The 18,115-nt window shown below is 47.0% G+C and overlaps 1 protein-coding gene across 2 annotated transcripts in view; it reads left to right on the forward strand.

Annotated features, from left to right (window-relative positions):
- Positions 1-18,115, forward strand: part of ZBBX (zinc finger B-box domain containing) — a 440,192-nt gene that overhangs the window by 185,943 nt on the left and 236,134 nt on the right. For both annotated transcript variants that reach the window (XM_069213223.1, XM_069213224.1), the window contains exons 10-11: positions 4,112-4,232; positions 4,900-5,006. In XM_069213223.1, coding sequence (XP_069069324.1) covers positions 4,112-4,232; positions 4,900-5,006 — 228 coding nt within the window. The remainder of the gene's footprint in view (positions 1-4,111; positions 4,233-4,899; positions 5,007-18,115) is intronic.

Raw genomic sequence — 18,115 nt, forward strand, 5'->3', positions numbered from 1 at the left:
CTCAGCAAAGGTGCCTCGAGGCCCTCCCTTGGGTGTCTAGGAAAGCCCAGGGCAAGTGTCAATCAGTGACACTTCGTCACAGAGTGGGGTGGGGTCAGCAGTCTCACTGACCCCATCCCACTCTGTGACGAGGCTGGGACTGTCAATGAGGGAAGGCAGCCGTCCCAACCCTCCTGGGACCTGGAGGCTGAAGGTAAGTGTGTGTTTGTGATGTTTGAAATTGAATGTTTGGTGCGCGGGTGCATGTTTGAGTGTTATGAGTGTTGTTAATGGATGTGCGTGCGTTTGTGTGAAAGAATGAGTGTGTGTGATCTTTTAAAATGAATGTTTGGTGTGTGCGTGCATGCTTGAATGGTATGAGTGTTGTTGATGGATGTGCGTGCGTGCGAGCGTGTCTGTGTGTGAAAGAATGAGTGTGTGTGTGTCTGTGTGTGTTTGTGCTTCCCGCCAGCCCCCTCCCTCCTAAAGCTGCCGACCGCCACTGTGCTATAGGTTCCCATCGTGGGCATCTTCTTGAAGATTGAAATATATATATATATATATAAGAAACGAAAAAGACACAATCTTATAAATGTGTTTAATTGGTTCCATGGAAGGTATATTGCAAATCTATGGGTGCTATTAAACACCATCGTGTTGAATTAAGCTGGTACAGTTGCAAAAATAAAACAGATAGTATACAGTCTGAAGAACATGACTCTTATAAACCGTGGTAAAATCACATTTACGCCAGCATAATCTTGTGAATTCCTGGGCTTTCGCGTTGCCTGAAATGCCTTAGATTTCGCCACATCGCGTAATTGATACTTCGTTCTGATAAAAATCCTACTGCTCGAGTACAGGAAAAACATGAACGAAAGAACGCGAGTGGCTTTTGTTCGCCTCGTGCGGCTTTGTACTTTTTAGCATAACATTTGCTTTTGCACAAAAAACAGACAGACGAATAGTGCAGAATACCAAAAGCCAGTATTTTGAATAGTAACTTTAAATTTCGGCTGCTTTTTTGGGGAATTTTTTGTAATGTCTGCAATGGAAATTAGGCACATTTTACTCAATCAACTCGTTAGCCATCTATAATTACTGCCTGCCAACCTGTACGATTTTGATCAGGTGTTGACCCTAGCTCTGAATTCAAAATACTTGAAGATAAAAATGACGTTTCTCATATCTATCACCTGAGAGTTTTGTAAATCTTTGTCTCTGAATCTCCCGCAAGTATGAGTCACATCTTACTTGGAAGGGAATGTATTTGTATATATTTTCAGAAGTCTAAATTAAATAGAATCTAAGTTAGGTAAAGAGAAGAAGAAAAAGGTCAAAAGCCTGAATAACGCACAATTAGGACGCATTCAGTGGTCAGTTGCTGCAAACAGCAGTTTTGTGATCACAGAACTAGCGGGTCAAGGTCTGAATGAGTTTGTTCAGTTGCATTCTCAGTTTTGCAGAGAAGACTAAAATCCACGAGAATGTTGATGAAAAAGAGTGGAACGTTGAGTTGCATTGTTAATACACAGGTGAATTTGACCGCACCAGGAATGTCATAGATTGTGTTCCCCCTTTTTCTCTTCTTTGATATAAAAGGCGGATTACTTTAAACACTTGTACAAGAGGTCGTAGACTGGCGCAATGTCGAGTTAAATTCAACCAGACGATCCCAGTCGCCTCAGCAACATCAAGGAAAGTCAGTGTAAGTATCATGTGGTAAAGTACGATCAGTGGCTGTGTAATGGGTCACTATTAGCTTAAAGTCATTACTTTGAGGATGGGGTTATTGTGTGGGAGAAATCCGAAGCCTTTGCCAGATCTATTCTGCACATGAATATCCGGATAAGCAATGCCTATGAACGGTAAATAATGGGGAAAGGCAATTTATGGACTGGCAGGTTATCTAGTGCGACTGCACCAAAAAAAAAAAAAAAAAAAAAACTGGCATTTGAGAAAATCAAGATGTAGCAGATTTGAACTGGGTGGCCTGGGCCTGTGACAAGAATAGTGCAGTTAGAAGGCAAACTGAATAGAAGAAGAGGTGTAGAATGAAGAAGAGGTGTAGAATGGAGAAGAGCTTATATCTCAAGGATCTTGGCTATGTAAGAAGGACTATTCTGGATGTTACTCTTTGGTTAAGAATTGGTTTTAAGTGAACTACTTATAGGCACTTGGCAAATGATGAGAGGTTACCAGTCGATGGCTATGCATATTTTAAGATTGATGTTGAACGATATGGCCCAGGAAGGGCTGTTGTGTCATCATGTCAACAAATGGAGTGATTTGTATTCATCACACGTAATGTAACGTGGATTATTAGAGCACAAGCTTGTCATCCGTGAGGGTATCTAGGCGCTGAGTGTGAGCTATGTGAGGAGGTTCAGTTGAAAAGCCAGGTTTTCAGTTTCTTGCAGAGATCCATAAGAGATGTGGCTGTTCTAATGTGTTAGGGTAGGTCCAGGGTGTGGCTACCAAGTAAGAGAACGCCCTGTCTCCTGTCTTTTTTCTATTGACTCGTGGGATGTGGGGGAGCATGAGTGCTTAATAGGGACTGTGAGGTAATGGAGACCGTGAAGGAGATTCTGCCATTAAGCGTGAATATTAACTTGCACAGCACAGTTACACAACCCTTGAAGCTGGTATCTTCTTCAAACACACCATGTATCAAAGTGGCACTGGACATTATGGGGAGATACGATATATGGTGGTGCTTATTGGTTACCACTATATGTGGCCAGAGTTTAGAAGCAAGTATGAAGTGACCTCTGGCAAAGCATATGAGAAATGGGCCTTATTTTTTATAGAAGAATTTTAGCGGAGTTCGTGACATACAAGAGAGTACAATATGGTTGAATCTTGCAAAACATACTTTATCCATCGGGCTGTGAGAGTGAGAGAGAGAGAGAGAAAACAAATAAGGCTACTCAGCAGGTGGCCAACCAAGCAGAGGGCTAAGGAAATTAGTGGTAAATAAATTGTCAGGTGTGTGCGAGGGGGAAAGTCTTTTTATAAGCAGACTTCAATGATGAGAAACACGAAAAAGGATCACGTTTCCCTCGATAATGGAATTTACTGAAATTAAAGAAAATTGGTGATACTGGTGGGTGTGTTGAAAATGTTTTATGTGAGGAGCAGGAGTCTGTAGACTCGTAATTTGATACAAGGACCTGACTTGACAGAAAGACCTTCCCTCAAAATATAGAGATTTTTCACTGTGAAAGAATATTATTTCTATTTTACTGTCACACGTTCATTAACTTCTGAATTACTATTTCTGTCAAATGTAAGTGTATATAGATGTCTTGTAATGTTTCCTCTCACTTGGCAGTATCATTTAATGATGTTACGTGTATTCCTTTCGGACGGCTGAAGAAAGATTGACAGTTGGGCCTGCTTCAAAAAAGAATACCTTCCATTCATGTATGAAGCTGGGTTTATTATCTGCCAGCTTGTTTTAGTAATATCCTTCGTTCACATGAAGCAAGGGGAATGATGACTTTTGGTCAGACCTCCCATACCAGACCAAAAGACTGCAGCATCCAAGCCCCTCCTCTTCCTATGATATTTGGACTGACATTATAGGCCCATAGCTGAGACAGCATCCACTCACCATCCTACCCCCATCACGCCTCACACAAGCCTCTGTCCTTAACTACAATGCCAAGGGTATGCTCTTCACAACTGACTTTTCAATGTCTTTCATTAAACGTCAACGTGTCCCTGTCTGAAAACTGTATTTTGAACTTATTGTGCTTCTGCAGTTTGCTGTGTACCTACAGTTGAGCTAAGGGGCATCTCAGCTGGTTTGTCAAGTGCTTAAGGTTTTGTCTTAAAATGGCTTGTGGAGGGGGCCACATGCCCTCCTCTAAAAAAAAATATATTTGTGCTGACCCCCTGGTCCCTGGCCCACACAAGGGGACTTATTTTTGAAAAGGGTGGAGCCCTATTATATCCTCTAAGCAAAAAAAAAAAAATAATAATAATTGTCTAGTTAACACTTTTCTGTAAAATAAAATACTCAACTAACTTTTTTAAAAGTAATGTACTTTTTTGTTAAAAATAACAAGCTCTCTATCTGCAGTAATACTTCACTTTAAATTGTTGTCTTCTGTGTTGCCTTTTACAGAATCAGTTGGAGAGTCTGAAGTGCAAACACTAATGACATCTGTAAACAAACCTTTTGAAATAGAATTTACCCAAAACAGTTTGAGTTATATGGAGAAATTATTGCTCAAGAAACACAGAAGGTATGTGAACATCACACTGAAAACAAAACTTTTAAAGTGATTTTAACTTTTAATCTGCTTTTTTAGTCTGTCCTTTTTGATTAATCATGCTCGAGTTCTTACAAGAGAACATACAATAATACAATGCGTCTAATACCCAAGGGTAAGGCACGATGCCAGCATTAGAATCCTGGAGGTTAAAACCGGCGATGGAAAAAAGAGACTGGTGACAATAAAAAATTGCAAATGTAAATATTCTCTGTGAAAGAAAGAATTTGAAAATTAACTAAAGCAATTATACCCACTGAGTGGCATTAAGGTTTATTTGACAAGGATGTCACATTAGCACAATGAGATACGGTGACTTCCTTAAACAGTCAGGGATATATGGGCTGCATCACATAAACATTCAGGTGAACCATAGGTCACATAGGGCCACATCCATGCCTGAGTTTAAGGATATCCTCATAAGACAAGGTTACATACACTTAATTGAATGGAAACCATTTACATAGTTGCTGTTTATCCTGAAAATCTGCCTTGAATCCAGTTTTCCAGACTCTACATTGGACACATTTGATATTCATTTTTATGATGGCGACATTGGCTGCATCATCTAAACATATATGTGCAGCTTGTTCTACTTGTTTTTACACATTTCACTACATCTTCTTCTGTTTGGTTTTAGAACTCCTGTAGACCAGTTACCCCCTGTTCACCTGGATTTCCGAAGTTCTGAAAGATTTTTGGATGGTTCACAGGATGCGCTGGATGAAGGAGACAGTAGTTTTACAGGTATGTTGACAATCAAATCAAATCAAATCATTAACATTTATAAAGCGCGCTACTCACCCGTGCGGGTCTCAAGGCGCTAGGGGGGAAAGGGGGGGTTATCGCTGCTCGAACAGCCAAGTCTTTAGGAGTCTCCGGAAAGCGGAGTGGTCCTGGGTGGTCCTGAGGCTGGTGGGGAGGGAGTTCCAGGTCTTGGCCGCCAGGAAGGAGAAAGATCTCCCACCCGCCGTGGAGCGGCGGGTGCGAGGGACGGCAGCAAGTGCGAGGCCAGCGGAGCGGAGGGGGCGGGTGGGGACGTAGAAGCTGAGGCGTCTGTTGAGGTATTCCGGTCCCTTGTTGTGGAGGGCTTTGTGTGCGTGGGTGAGAAGACGGAAGGTGATCCTTTTGCTGACTGGGAGCCAATGCAGGTGTCTCAGGTGGGCGGAGATGTGGCTGTTGCGGGGTACGTCGAGGATGAGGCGGGCCGAGGCGTTTTGGATGCGTTGCAGGCGGTTTTGGAGTTTGGCTGTGGTCCCGGCGTAGAGGGTGTTGCCGTAGTCCAGGCGGCTTGTGACGAGGGCGTGGGTCACGGTTTTTCTGGTGTCGGCGGGGATCCAGCGGAAGATCTTACGGAGCATGCGGAGAGTGAGGAAGCAGGCGGAGGACACGGCGTTGACTTGCTTGGTCATGGTGAGAAGAGGGTCCAAGATGAAGCCGAGGTTGCGTGCGTGGTCTGCGGGGGTCGGTGCGGTGGCGAGGGCCGTGGGCCACCAGGAGTCGTCCCAGGCGGACGGGGTGTTGCCGAGGATGAGGACTTCCGTTTTTTCAGAGTTCAGCTTTAGGCGGCTGATCCTCATCCAATCTGCGACGTCCTTCATACCCTCTTGTAGGTTGGTCTTGGCGCTGGCGGGGTCCTTGGTGAGGGAGAGTACAAGTTGGGTGTCGTCGGCGTAGGAGGTGATGATGATGTCGTGCTTGCGTACGATGTCGGCGAGGGGGCTCATGTAGACATTGAAGAGTGTCGGGCTGAGCGATGAGCCTTGAGGTACGCCGCAGATGATCTTGGTGGGTTCTGAGCGAAACGGAGGGAGGTAAACTCTTTGGGAGCGGTTAGCGAGGAAGGAGGCGATCCAGTCCAGGGCCTGGCCTTGGATCCCGGTGGAGCGTAGGCGGGTGATTAGGGTGCGGTGACAGACGGTGTCAAAGGCAGCTGAGAGGTCGAGGAGAATGAGGGCGACTGTTTCACCGTTGTCCATCAGGGTTCTGATGTCGTCTGTGACTGAGATGAGGGCGGTTTCCGTGCCGTGGTTGGTTCGGAATCCGGTTTGTGAGGGGTCGAGCAGGTTGTTGTCTTCCAGGAAGGTGGTCAGCTGTTTGTTGACGGTCTTTTCTATTACCTTAGCTGGGAAAGGTAGAAGAGAGATGGGGCGGAAGTTTTTCAGGTCGCTTGGGTCAGCCGTAGGTTTCTTTAGTAGGGCGTTGACTTCAGCGTGCTTCCAGCATTCGGGGAAGGTAGCAGAAGAAAAAGAAGAGTTGATGACGGTCTGGAGGTGCGGGGCGATGATGTCGTCGGCTTTGTTAAAGATGAAGTGCGGGCAGGGGTCCGAAGGGGCGCCGGAGTGGATAGAGTTCATGATGGATTTGGTTTCTTCCGTGTTGATGTGGGTCCAGTTGTTGAGGGTGATGTCCGGGGAAGCGGGTTCAGTGGTGTATGGTTGGGTCTGGTGTCCGAAGCTGTCGTGGAGGTCGCTGATCTTGCGATGGAAGAAAGTGGCGAGGGATTCGCACAAATCCTGTGAGGGCGTGACGGCGTTGGCGCTGGGGTTGGAGAACTCTTTGACGATGCTGAAGAGTTCTCTGCTGTTGTGGCTGTTTTTGTCTAGTCTGTCGGTGAAAAAGTTCCTTTTGGCAGTGCGGATCAGGTGGTGGTGTTCGCGTGTAGCGTTCTTGAGGGCGGTCATGTTGTCAGCGGTGTGGTCCTTGCGCCAGGCCTTCTCAAGGGCACGACAAGTTTTCTTTGATTCTTTGAGGGTGTCAGAGAACCAGAGAGGTTTTTTGGTGTTGGTCTGTCGATGCGTGCGTTTGAGGGGAGCAAGGTTGTCAGCGCAGTTGGAGATCCAGTTTGTGAGGTTGAGAGCTGCGTCGTTGGGGTCGGTGGTGAGGGTGGGTTGGTTGGCGGCAAGAGCGGAGAAGAGTTGCTCTTCAGGGATCTTGTTCCACTGTCGATGAGGGATGAGTTGAATGCGGAGGTGGGAGGTCTCGCGTCGGAATGTGAAGTGGACGCAGCTGTGGTCGGTCCAGTGTAGGGCAGAGGTGTGGCTGAAGAAGACGTGTTTGCTGGCGGAGAAGATAGGGTCGAGCGTGTGTCCGGCGATGTGGGTGGCGGTGTTCACCAGTTGTTTGAGGCCGAGGTTGGCGAGGTTGTCGAGCAGGGTGGTGGTGTTGGGGTCGTTGTTTTGTTCCAGATGGAAGTTGAGGTCGCCTAGGAGGATGTAGTCCGGTGAGGCGAGGGCGTGCGGGGAGATGAAGTCGGCGATGGCGTCGCTGAAAGAGGCGCGAGGTCCGGGAGGACGGTAGACGAGGGATCCTCTGAGGGTGGTCCTTGGGTCGGTGCGAATCTGAAAATGCAGGTGTTCAGCGGCGAGGGGGGGGTCTTCGGTGGAGGTGGTGACGCTGATGGAGTCTTTGAAGATGATGGCGACACCTCCTCCTACTTGGTTGGTGCGGTCTTTTCTGGAGATCTTGTAGCCTTCGGGGATGGCGGTAGCGATGTCTGGAGCAGAGGAGGCGTTCATCCATGTCTCCGTGATGAAGGCGACGTCCGGGGCTGTGGAGTCCAGGAGGTCCCAAAGTTCAACGGCGTGCTTGTGGACGGAACGAGCGTTGATCAGGATGCACTTGAGGTGGTTGATGGCGCGTGGGCTTGTGGTCGTGGTAGTTGCGTGGTGGAAGATGCGTTTGCAGGAGTTGCAGGCGAAGGGTCCATGGGTGCGTTTGGGGTGAGCTAGGAAGCAGGTTTTGGAGCGCCCTGGGTTGAGGGCGTGGAGGGTGGTGGGGTCGTAGCTACTACTTACTACTTACTACATATGTGATTTTTAGGGAGGGTGCACGTCGCACATATAACTATTTTATATGGATAAAGGTGGAGTTGTTGAACAATATCACAGTCGCTTCAAAATGTTGCCATGCCGTGTTACTAGAATGCTTTTGAACATCTTGATAGCTGACGTCAGTGTTTAGCAGTTTCCTGCGTCAGTTCCCAGATGTTACCATTTTCAGTTATGGTGTTTTCTTTTGAATATTTTCTGTTTCGCGTTTTTAAATGCACACATGCTCATATTTCATTTTCATTTGCACAGACGATAAAACGTATTTTCCTATTCTTGGTTGCATGTCTCCATCTTTAAAGCAAGAATGAAAATTGTCACTTCGCTGCTACATAATCCTTGATCAAATAGCAGAATATCAGTGCTTTCTAACTTAGAATATCTTTCGTTCTTAGAAATTTTTCTTCACTTATTCACTTATTTGGACCGAAAGCAACCATTATATCTGTTTAATGTGCTGTGGATTAATTAGGTGTGTGTCTTTGAGGTTAGCACCTTAATTGCATAAAAATACTTGCCCATCTTCTTGGATTATTTTATATGGCGAAAGGGAGAGACTCCACAAGTTAACTACTCTCTGTCACTGTGATCCAGAGCAAAGGTTTATGAAAACTGTTCTATTTGCACGGTCATTGGCAACCAGTGCTTATGTGAATGTCAGGCTTGGCAGCGATATGAGATCCTCCCTGAAAGGATGTTTCGGTGGCCCCGAGACACATACTCTCCACAGAAAGTTGCAGGGTGACCCACCCATGGCCTCCGCATTCTCTGCCACATCAAGACCAGAAAGAAGCTTATCTAAGCCTTGCCTGTGTATGCGCACCATTCTTTATTGACACTATCATAAATGTTTGATCTGTAAAGTCAAAATTGTGAGGCAGAGAGGCCTGGATTGTTGGGAACCCAGCATGTACATCTGGTCCCTCCTCCTCACCTTTCGGCAGAAACAGGAAGTGGCTCTTGTTGACAAGAATACACCACAATAACCTGGCTCAGAGGCTCTTAGCACAAAGTTGTAGCCTCCGGGATGAGTCTTTCAGAGTCTCTGCAGTTATGCTGAGGCCCTCATTACGAGTTGGCTGGACTGTTCAACTCAGATATTGGAGGGACGAAATTAAATTTTTCAGCTAGTATGTCCGCTGCAATGTCATTAAAAGCGTTTTCCCTGAAATGGGGAGTTAGGCAGCATTCAAGCAGTCATAAAGTGAAAACACAATACAAGCATATTGCCAAACTAATTTAGAAAAATAGGGTACATTTACAAAATATGATACCTGAAGAACAAATATCCAATCCGAAGAACTGGACACATTCACTTTTAAAGTCTTAGGTGAAAATACCACTAAGAAGCACAAAGCACCACTCGCGGATACCTGGTCACAACCGTGATGGAGTGGGAGTCGGATACAGAGAATAGGTTAGTCCAGTTGAAGAGCTACCTTCTCAGGTCTGGTGCAAAATATTGTGTTTGTGTTGGGCGGAGCTGCAAGGAGGAGGCTTCTGGGGTGAGGACTAGGTTAAGCGTTACGGACGGTTGTTGCTGTAGCGCAAAGAGCCGGTAGTCACTGGTGCTTCATGTTGGTTGATTATCATGGACAGTTACTGTCGGCTCAAAGTGGAGGTCTTGTATTGCTGGACATTGCTATGGACAGTTTGTCTTTTTGGAGCTTCACATTGGCAGTCTTCGCAGGTGATCGAATCTTGGCAAGAAGCGGTCACTTCATGGTCAGAAGGAGCCAAAACTTCAAGATTTTTACCTTTTCATGAGTAGGAGCTCACATTATTGCCAGCCAAGGGTCTAGGACCTGGGAGGCACCACTTGAGGATCACAACTCACTCCATCAGAGGCCAGTAGAAGAGCTCAGGCTGGTCCAGTTGGTGCTGGTCAGCTGGGTAGTTGCATGGAGGCCTCTGGAAGCTTGTGGTGTCCTTGTAGCTCATACAGGAGGTCATCCAGCTGACCCTTGGAGTGATTTTGGATAGCCTCGGATCAAGGCAAGCAGGCCCAATCTTCCTTCTCTGGACAGAAAGACAATCCTTCCAGCAGCAGGACAGTCCTTCTGGAAACAGGACAGCCCTACTTCTGAATCTTCCACAAGTTCAGTGGTGTTCTGCTGAGAGGATCTGAAGGTCCCATGTTCACACTTGGTGCCAGCCTTTGTGTGAGGGAATTCCTGACCTACCCCAAAAACTAGTTCTGGTCAGTTCTTTCCCTTCCCCTGGATCTGGTGCCAAACTGTCTAGGGTGATAAAAGCAAGGGCTGGTGTCAGGACCTTCGTGTGTGCTACAGACAGGGTCCTTTGAAATGTAATCAGGGCAGGGGACAGCTCCACTTCAGCCATCTTGTCATGAGGACTCTCTCATCTCATACCTATGTTTCCTTTGTTTCACTGGAAGCAATACATAAACACCAACAGCAGAGCCTTTCATAGTTTTGTGAACTAGGACACTGGCAGGAAGGCACATTTGGTTGTGACAAGAAAATTCCAACTTTATGAAGTTGCATTTTCAAAATTATAACTTACAATCCGACTTCAGAATTAAATCTAATTGAGCGTAAAGAGCTTGTCACTAGTCGTTTCCAATGTTTTGCTAGTCCTTTTAAATGTAATAAGTTAACCTAGTTTTATTCTATGAGAGAGACAGACATCGCAACAGTGAAAATGGCTTTAGGAGTTTTTCACTGTCAGGACATGTAAAACTTAACTTATAATAATATACTATGCACCATGTCCTACGAGTGGTTAGGACCTAGCTTAGGGGTGTCTTATAAGTTTTAGAAAGCAATTTTTAGGCCTGGTAATAGGTTTATTATGTAAGATCAAAATGGCAGTTAAAAATTGAACTATAGGCTGCCTGAGACATGTTTTGGAGTGCTTGTCAGACCTGACACCCTTAGGGTGGTCTTTTCCCAAATTCACTGCCACTTCGACTTGGCATTTAAGACCTCTTGTCAAGCTTTAAACAGGCCTTTTAATACATATGTCTCCCCTAAGGTAGGCCCTAGGTAGCCCATATGGCAAGCCGCCATATAAGTAAAAGTCAGGTCATGTATGTTTACATTTTTGCATGTCTTGGTAGTGAAAAACTCCCAATGTCATTTTTCACTACTGTGAGGCCTATTTCTGTCATAGGCCAGCATAGGGAATTCATTAATATACTTTTAAGGTGAAATTCCTGATCAGAAAGGCTAAATCATGTTTCATATCATTGAAATGGTAATGATAATTCACTTGCCCATAAGAAAGAGAGGAAGGCATTGTCATCTGTCTATGTCAGCTTGGAACCCTCAGCGCTCCCCCAAATTGTTCTGTAGGAACTAGCAAATACCCCTTACCACTTCGTTCTCAAAGTAACAGAAGCCTTCCATCGTGACTTTTATGATGGGGGTAATCAGAATCATGTCATTCCAGTCCCCCTTTCAGTATAGGATTGATTTGGCCCAGTTGATTTTGTAACCGTTATGCCATTCAATATTGTCAGAGATTGACAATTCCCCCTGCAGTGACATCTCAGGTTCGGAGAGGTATATTGATATATTATCTGTGTATAATGACACTTTCTATTGTTCGCCCACCACATCTGGGAGACCCACAACTTCACCTCTCACTCTTACCTATGATGGAAGGGGCTCCAATCAAAGAGTGAACAGGACAGGCGGTACCACTTCTGTGATCCCCTTCCAAAATGGAATATCTGATAGAGACATCTAGCCACAGATTCCTTACCTTTGAATTTCGCAGGCATCCAACTGGACACAGAAGATTTTTGCATGAGTAGTACCCCTGCGCACCGGCAGGTGGCATTGATTGGCTCCTTGCGACATCATCCGCAACAGAAGTGATGTCATGGTCACCTATATAGGCACTACCTTGATGCGCTGACATTTGTAGAAGAGCAACACAGTTGTCGGTTTTTAACAAGCTTTATTTGACATTCTGACAACTTCTTTTTTTGAGTTTTATCTCCTGGTGTGTAGAGGATGTCTTCCAGGAAGGCAGGTTTTAAACCGCATGGTGCCTGTTGGTTACAGACCCTCATTCGGTCTGATTGTGGTGCTGCGTGCGCGAGCATGACTCCAAGCTGTCCTCAGATTTCCGGACTATGACACCGAAGGCTTTGAGGGAGGTGTCCCTGAAGCTGCTAGGTGTCTGGCAGGTGACGCTGCATTGCGCGACTCCTAAGAGGTTTTGGCCCCAATGGAGAGGACGGTCGAGATACCACTCCAGGAGCCCAAAGTCCTCTTCTTCCCTCTCCAAGTCATCTGGAATTTTGAATAAATGGCATAAGAAGGACAAGAAGTCAAAGTGTACTTCAACTTCTCCTCAACCGTTGGCTGACAAAACAACAAAATATCAATGATTGAGGCACAGTTCTACAGAGCCATCTCCAGGTTTGACCTTGCACCTCTCTGCTTTTCCGTCAGCAGCCTCTGCTCAATTTAAGGAGTTTTACGAGGCCATGTGCCATTTATTTGAGCAGGCCGACCCCTCCGGAGCGCCTTTGGACCCCTTAGGGTTGGAGATGGCCCCATAGGGTTCCGATCCAGCAGTTTAAGCCTTGGCTCCGATGGGCTCTGTGGATTTGATCACGGATCTGGAGTGGTGCCTTTCGTGCCACTGCAACCTTTACGGACGCCAATGCTCCGGGTGCTGCCAGCGCTCACTTGCGGGATCAGCCCCATTTGGATTCCTGAATCCGACACAGAGATGGAATGGAGTGGATGACACTGGTTCCTGTTCTGACAGGAACCACATGTCCTAGGTCAGCACCTGAGCCCTATTCTGAAGGGCTAGTCCTCGGGGAAGAATGGGAGGAGTGGTCACTCGACACTTTAGAATACCAACTAGAAGGCAGTAATCCATGGACTGCTGTGAGGAACTGGGTGATGCCAGTGGACTGGATAACTCTCCTGATACTGGTTTGCTTTCTCCCCCTACCGTGGCTACAGGGGAGGGAGCATCATACCCTATGGTGGTGAAGAGGGTGGCTGAGGTCCTGGACCAGGAACTACCCTCAGTGGCAGTCAAGAGGAACATCTTGACAGAAGTGCTTCAACCAGGAGCTTCCTCATCCGAACCTCTGCTCCCTTTTAATGAAGCACTTACTGATGCACTACTGGGAACCTTGTCTAAGCCCAGCACAGGGGCTACTGTGAATAGGACAATTGCCTTCCACCATCGCCCCACACCTAGGGAACCATCTTTACTCATCCAACATTCCACCTGAGAGCTTGGTTGCCCACACCTCAACCTCCCATGGCATGTTCCCTGCCGCTCCCCTGGACACGGAATCTAAGAGGCTTGATACCTTGAGCAAGAAGATGTTTTCTTCCACCAGCCTGGCATTGCTGTCAGAGAACACTGCATACTTATTGGACTACTGTTCCCACATAATGGTATACGGTTGCTCAGGTGTTGCCACAGGTCTCGGAGGAGGCCAGGGTTATTCCCTCCCAAGTAGCCAAGGATGGGAGAGATACAGCCAAGAAAACCATTATGTATGGTTTGGATACGACCGAATCACTGGTCAGAACAGTATCCTTGACAGTGGCGCTTTGACAACAAGCCTGGCTGAGAACATCTAGCTTTTCAAGGGATGTCCAGGCGAACCTCCTGGACATGCCCTTCAATGGTACTCATCTCTTCTGAGAGAAGCCAGACTCGGCACTGGAGCGCTTTAAGGACTTGTGGACTAAAGCCAAGTCCTTGGGCTTCTCAATGGCCCCACACCCATAGTCTCCTTTTCGTCCCTTTCACGGATACAGAAGGGGCATTCCATCGTGCCATCCTTTTGCCAGCCACCGTCAGGGGCAAGCACCTCAAGCTACACATAGGGTGCTTGTGAATATCAGCCCCATAGGTCAGGTAGTCAGAGGTCAGGTCTGCCACAGCCTCCAACCTCCTGGCAGCTGCAGCCTCCAAGTCCTCCTAATCTTGCTCTACAAGGTCATGGGCGTCCAGTTGGTGGAAGAATCCTTCATCATCTCCACCTCTGGCAGTGCATAACATCGGACAGGTGGGTCTTGTAGATCATTCAGGGGAGCTACTACCTCCCCTTCGAATCCTCCTATCCCCCTATGCCTCTAACACATGATCGGCTGATGGAGGAACTTATATGCTTGCTTCCTGAGGAAGTTACAGCTCTCTTGACCAAGGGAGCCAAAGAGAGGGTTCTGATATCAGAAGTAGGCAGTGCTTGCTATTCAAGAAATGTTATGTTCTTTAAAAAGAACAAAGGTCTTCAACCTATTTGAGACCTCCAAACACTCAATCTCTTCATCAAAAAGAAGAAATTCAAGATACTCACTTTGGCTCAGGTCTTGTCTGTCCTAGACCAAGGAGGTTGGATGGTAGCATTGGACTTGCAGGACCTGTATTTCCATATTCCCATCTTGCCGGCCCACAGACGCTACCTGCGGTTTATGGTCCGCCACGAACACTTTCAGTTTACCGTGCTCCGTTTTGGCCTTGTCAGCGCCACCCGGGTGTACACCAAAGTGATTGCGTTGGTCAACTGCGGAGATTAGAGGTGTCAGTCTTCCCTTATCTCGACAACTGGCTGTTTAAGGTAGACTTGCTCCAGGCTGTCGTCTCCCACCTTAAGACTACAGCAGACAGTGGGGTCCACTATAAATGTGCCTAAGTTACACCTGACTCCCTCGTGAGCGCTTACTTTTATCGGAGCTGTTCTGGATTCAGTGCAGTTTCAGACTTGTCCTCACAAGCAGCGAGTCCAGGATATTCAGGGTATGATAACAATGTTTCAGTCTCTATCCTGGATTTCAGTGGGAATGAGTGAAGCTGCTGGGCCTCATCGCCTTCTGCATCGTGCTAGTGACTTTTGCCAGATGGCATATGTGGGGTCTGCAGTGGGAACTGAAGTTCCAGTGGGTGTAGCATCAGGAGAATTTCTCTGACATGATCCAGATCTTGGAGGGAATTGCAAAAGACCTGCATTGGTGGCTAACAGATCACAGTTGGCTCTGAGACGGATGCCTCTCCCTTCACAACCAGATCTGACAGAAGTGACAGATGCTTCACTTCTGGGATTTGGTGGCCACCTAGGAGAGTTGAAGATTAGTGGTCTGTGGTCTCCGACGTAGTCCGCACACCACATCAACTTGCTGGAGCTCCGAACGATCCTACTGATATTGAAAGCCTCCTTATCCTCCAACAAGGGAAGCCTATTACAGGTGCTCATGGACAACACCACTGCCATATGGTACTGCAGGGAAGTGTGGGGTCGTGGACCCTTTATCAAAAGGCCCTGCATCTCTGGACATGGCTTTAACAGCAGGGCATATCCCTGGTGGTTCAACACCTGGCAGGTTCTCTGAACACTAGGGTAGACAAACTCAGCTGCTGATGCCTAGCAGATCACAAGTGGCGTATCGATCGGTAGATGGCGCAAGGTCTCTTTCAGCAGTGGGGAATGCCTTGGTTAGATCTGTTCGCCTCCGAAGAGAACGCCTAATGCCAGCAGTTTTGCCCGCTGGGCTCTCCAAGGTGGCTGTCGTTCATAGATGTTTTTCCTCTCAAGTGGAGTTCATGCCGTCTGTATGCCTTTCCACCCACACCACTCCCACCCAGAGTTCTTAAGAAAATCAGTACCAACCGGGCCCATTTAATCCTTGTAGCTCTGGGCAAGGAGAGTCTGGTATCCCTAGCGCCTGCACTTGAGCAACAAGCCTCTGATCAGGCTGCCCCTTACGGGGGTATCCTCTGCCCAGGAAAGGGAGGGTCCTCCACTTGAACCTATCAACACTCCATCTTCTTGGGTGGAGAATGAATGGTGACAGTTGACAACTTTTGACCTTCCTCCCGAAGCATGTAGTGTCATTCTGGCAGCGGGGCATCCCCCTACCAAAACTGTATGTGCCTGCCGTTGGAAGAAAAATTATTGTACATTGTATGTATTATTTCTGCTTCTCTCTCTGATGTCCTTCTCTTTATTCACACCCTTGCCCAACAGGGCTCTGCTCTTGGTACTTTTAAGGGTTACCTTTTCTGCCCTGTCTGCCTTCTTGTGGCTGCCTGACCAATCCTATTTATTTAAGTCCCTTATTGTAAATAAATTCCTCAAAGGACTTGTACATATGATTCCCTCTTCACCCTTCATTGTGGCTCAGTGGGACCTTAATTGTGTTCTCACTTTCTTGATGTGTGCATCTTTTGAGCTTCTTCATAAGTGTCCTCTCTGGCTGCTCACCATCAAGACTGCCTTTCTAGTGCAATAACATCTGCTGGAGTTGAGTGAGCTGCAGGCTTTGTCATCCTTGCCTCCATTCCTGTCTGTATTAAGAGACAAACTGACGCTTCACACTAGGGCCTCTTTCCTTCTGGAATTGGTGACACCATTTCATGTGTGCTAATCTGTCGCATTGCCCACTTCCTATGCTCCTCCACATCCCTCAAAATAAGAGAGCAACTCAATCTGATCACGAAAAGAGCATTGCCGTTCTTCCTTGACCGCACAAAAGAGTTCTAGGTGGATGACCAATTCTTTGTGGGGTATGTTGGAACAAAGAAAGGCTGGGCAGTTCAGAAATGAACCATTTTGCAGTGGGTCATTCTATGCATAAAAGTCTGCTGTGCACTGGTGTTGGAAAATGGGTTATTGGTAAGGGCACGTAGGTACCTACACTTAGCAATAGGCCACTAACCTCCACTAAGGTCCAGTTAGGTGTCAGTAAATTAAGCCCAGCTCAACCCTTGGTAGCTTGGCAACGAGCGTCAAGGCTTAACTTAGGAGACAGAGTGTCAAGCATTCAAATATCAGAAAACAGTAATTAAATAAAACACAGGAAACAGTTTAAAAATCCAAAACCAATTTATCAAAATAGATTATATTTTTATCTTTAAAATGACACAAAAACGAATAAAATCGGGTAAGGGGAACCGGAGATATACATTTTTAAATAATTTTTTTTTTTTAGTGCCTAGAAACAAAAAGTGCCAATCGGGTCATCTGGTTGCACCTCGACCGGGGCAAAGTCAAAGTTTCAGGCCGACCGCGATGGAGCCCTGCTCGGCTACAGGCCGCGGGAGGCCTCGGTTAAAAGTTTACCTTCACACTTAGGGCCTGATTACAACTTTGGAGGAGGTGTTAATCCGTCCCAAATGTGACGGATATACCACCAGCCGTATTACGAGTTCCATAGGATATAATGGACTCGTAATACGGCTGGTGGTATATCCGTCACTTTACTGTCACTTTTGGGACGGATTAACACCTTCTACAAAGTTGTAATCAGGCCCTTAGTCTCTTTTTCGAAGATTTTCTTCAGCGGGACGAACCTGCCAGTCCAATCCGACCTCCTGGAGCCCTTCTCCGGATACGCGATGCGGGAATCCTCGGGGGAGATTTTTACCTTCCGACTTGGTTGTTTTTTCGACGTGAAAATCCTTTGACCATGGTAAACCTGGATCTTGATCCGACGTCCATGGAGCCCTCCTCGGATACGCTAGCTGGGCGGTCCCGGTCAACTTTTTACCTTAGGACTCTTTTTCTGAGATTTTCTTTACCGGGACGAACCAGCAAATCAGGCCGGGTCGCGGTTGAGGCAAGCCGGCTAGAGTTGCCGCGGCGGGTCGGTCCCTCTATGGACCTTTTTTTTCAAAAGTTCTCCAAACTTCTCCAAACTTCTGTGGCTTCTCCCAGATGTCCTTTTAAGGTTCTTTTGAGGTCCACAGCTCACCCCAGGGGTCCAGAAGTTCTGAGATGGTCCTTGGGGGGTGCGGACTACAACTCCCAGAATGCACCTGGCACAAACTGGACAGTGGTCAGCTGTTCGCTTTCTTCAGGAGTTGGTGCAGGGGACTCTGGTTAGCAATTTTTCACCTGTAGCAAACAGGGAGTCCCTCCTTGAACCAGTTGAAGCCAGGCAAAGTCCTTCTTGTGGTGAAGCCCAGGTGTGCAGCTGTGGCAGTCCTTCTGAGTGCAGGTTCCAGGTGCAGGCCAGGGGTCCAGCAGGGCAGTCCTTCTTCTTCTGTAGTTCCTCCTTGTTGGATGTGGTAGGGAAC

The sequence above is a fragment of the Pleurodeles waltl genome, chromosome 11 (assembly GCF_031143425.1).
Source record: "Pleurodeles waltl isolate 20211129_DDA chromosome 11, aPleWal1.hap1.20221129, whole genome shotgun sequence".
Taxonomy (NCBI): Eukaryota; Metazoa; Chordata; class Amphibia; order Caudata; family Salamandridae; genus Pleurodeles; species Pleurodeles waltl.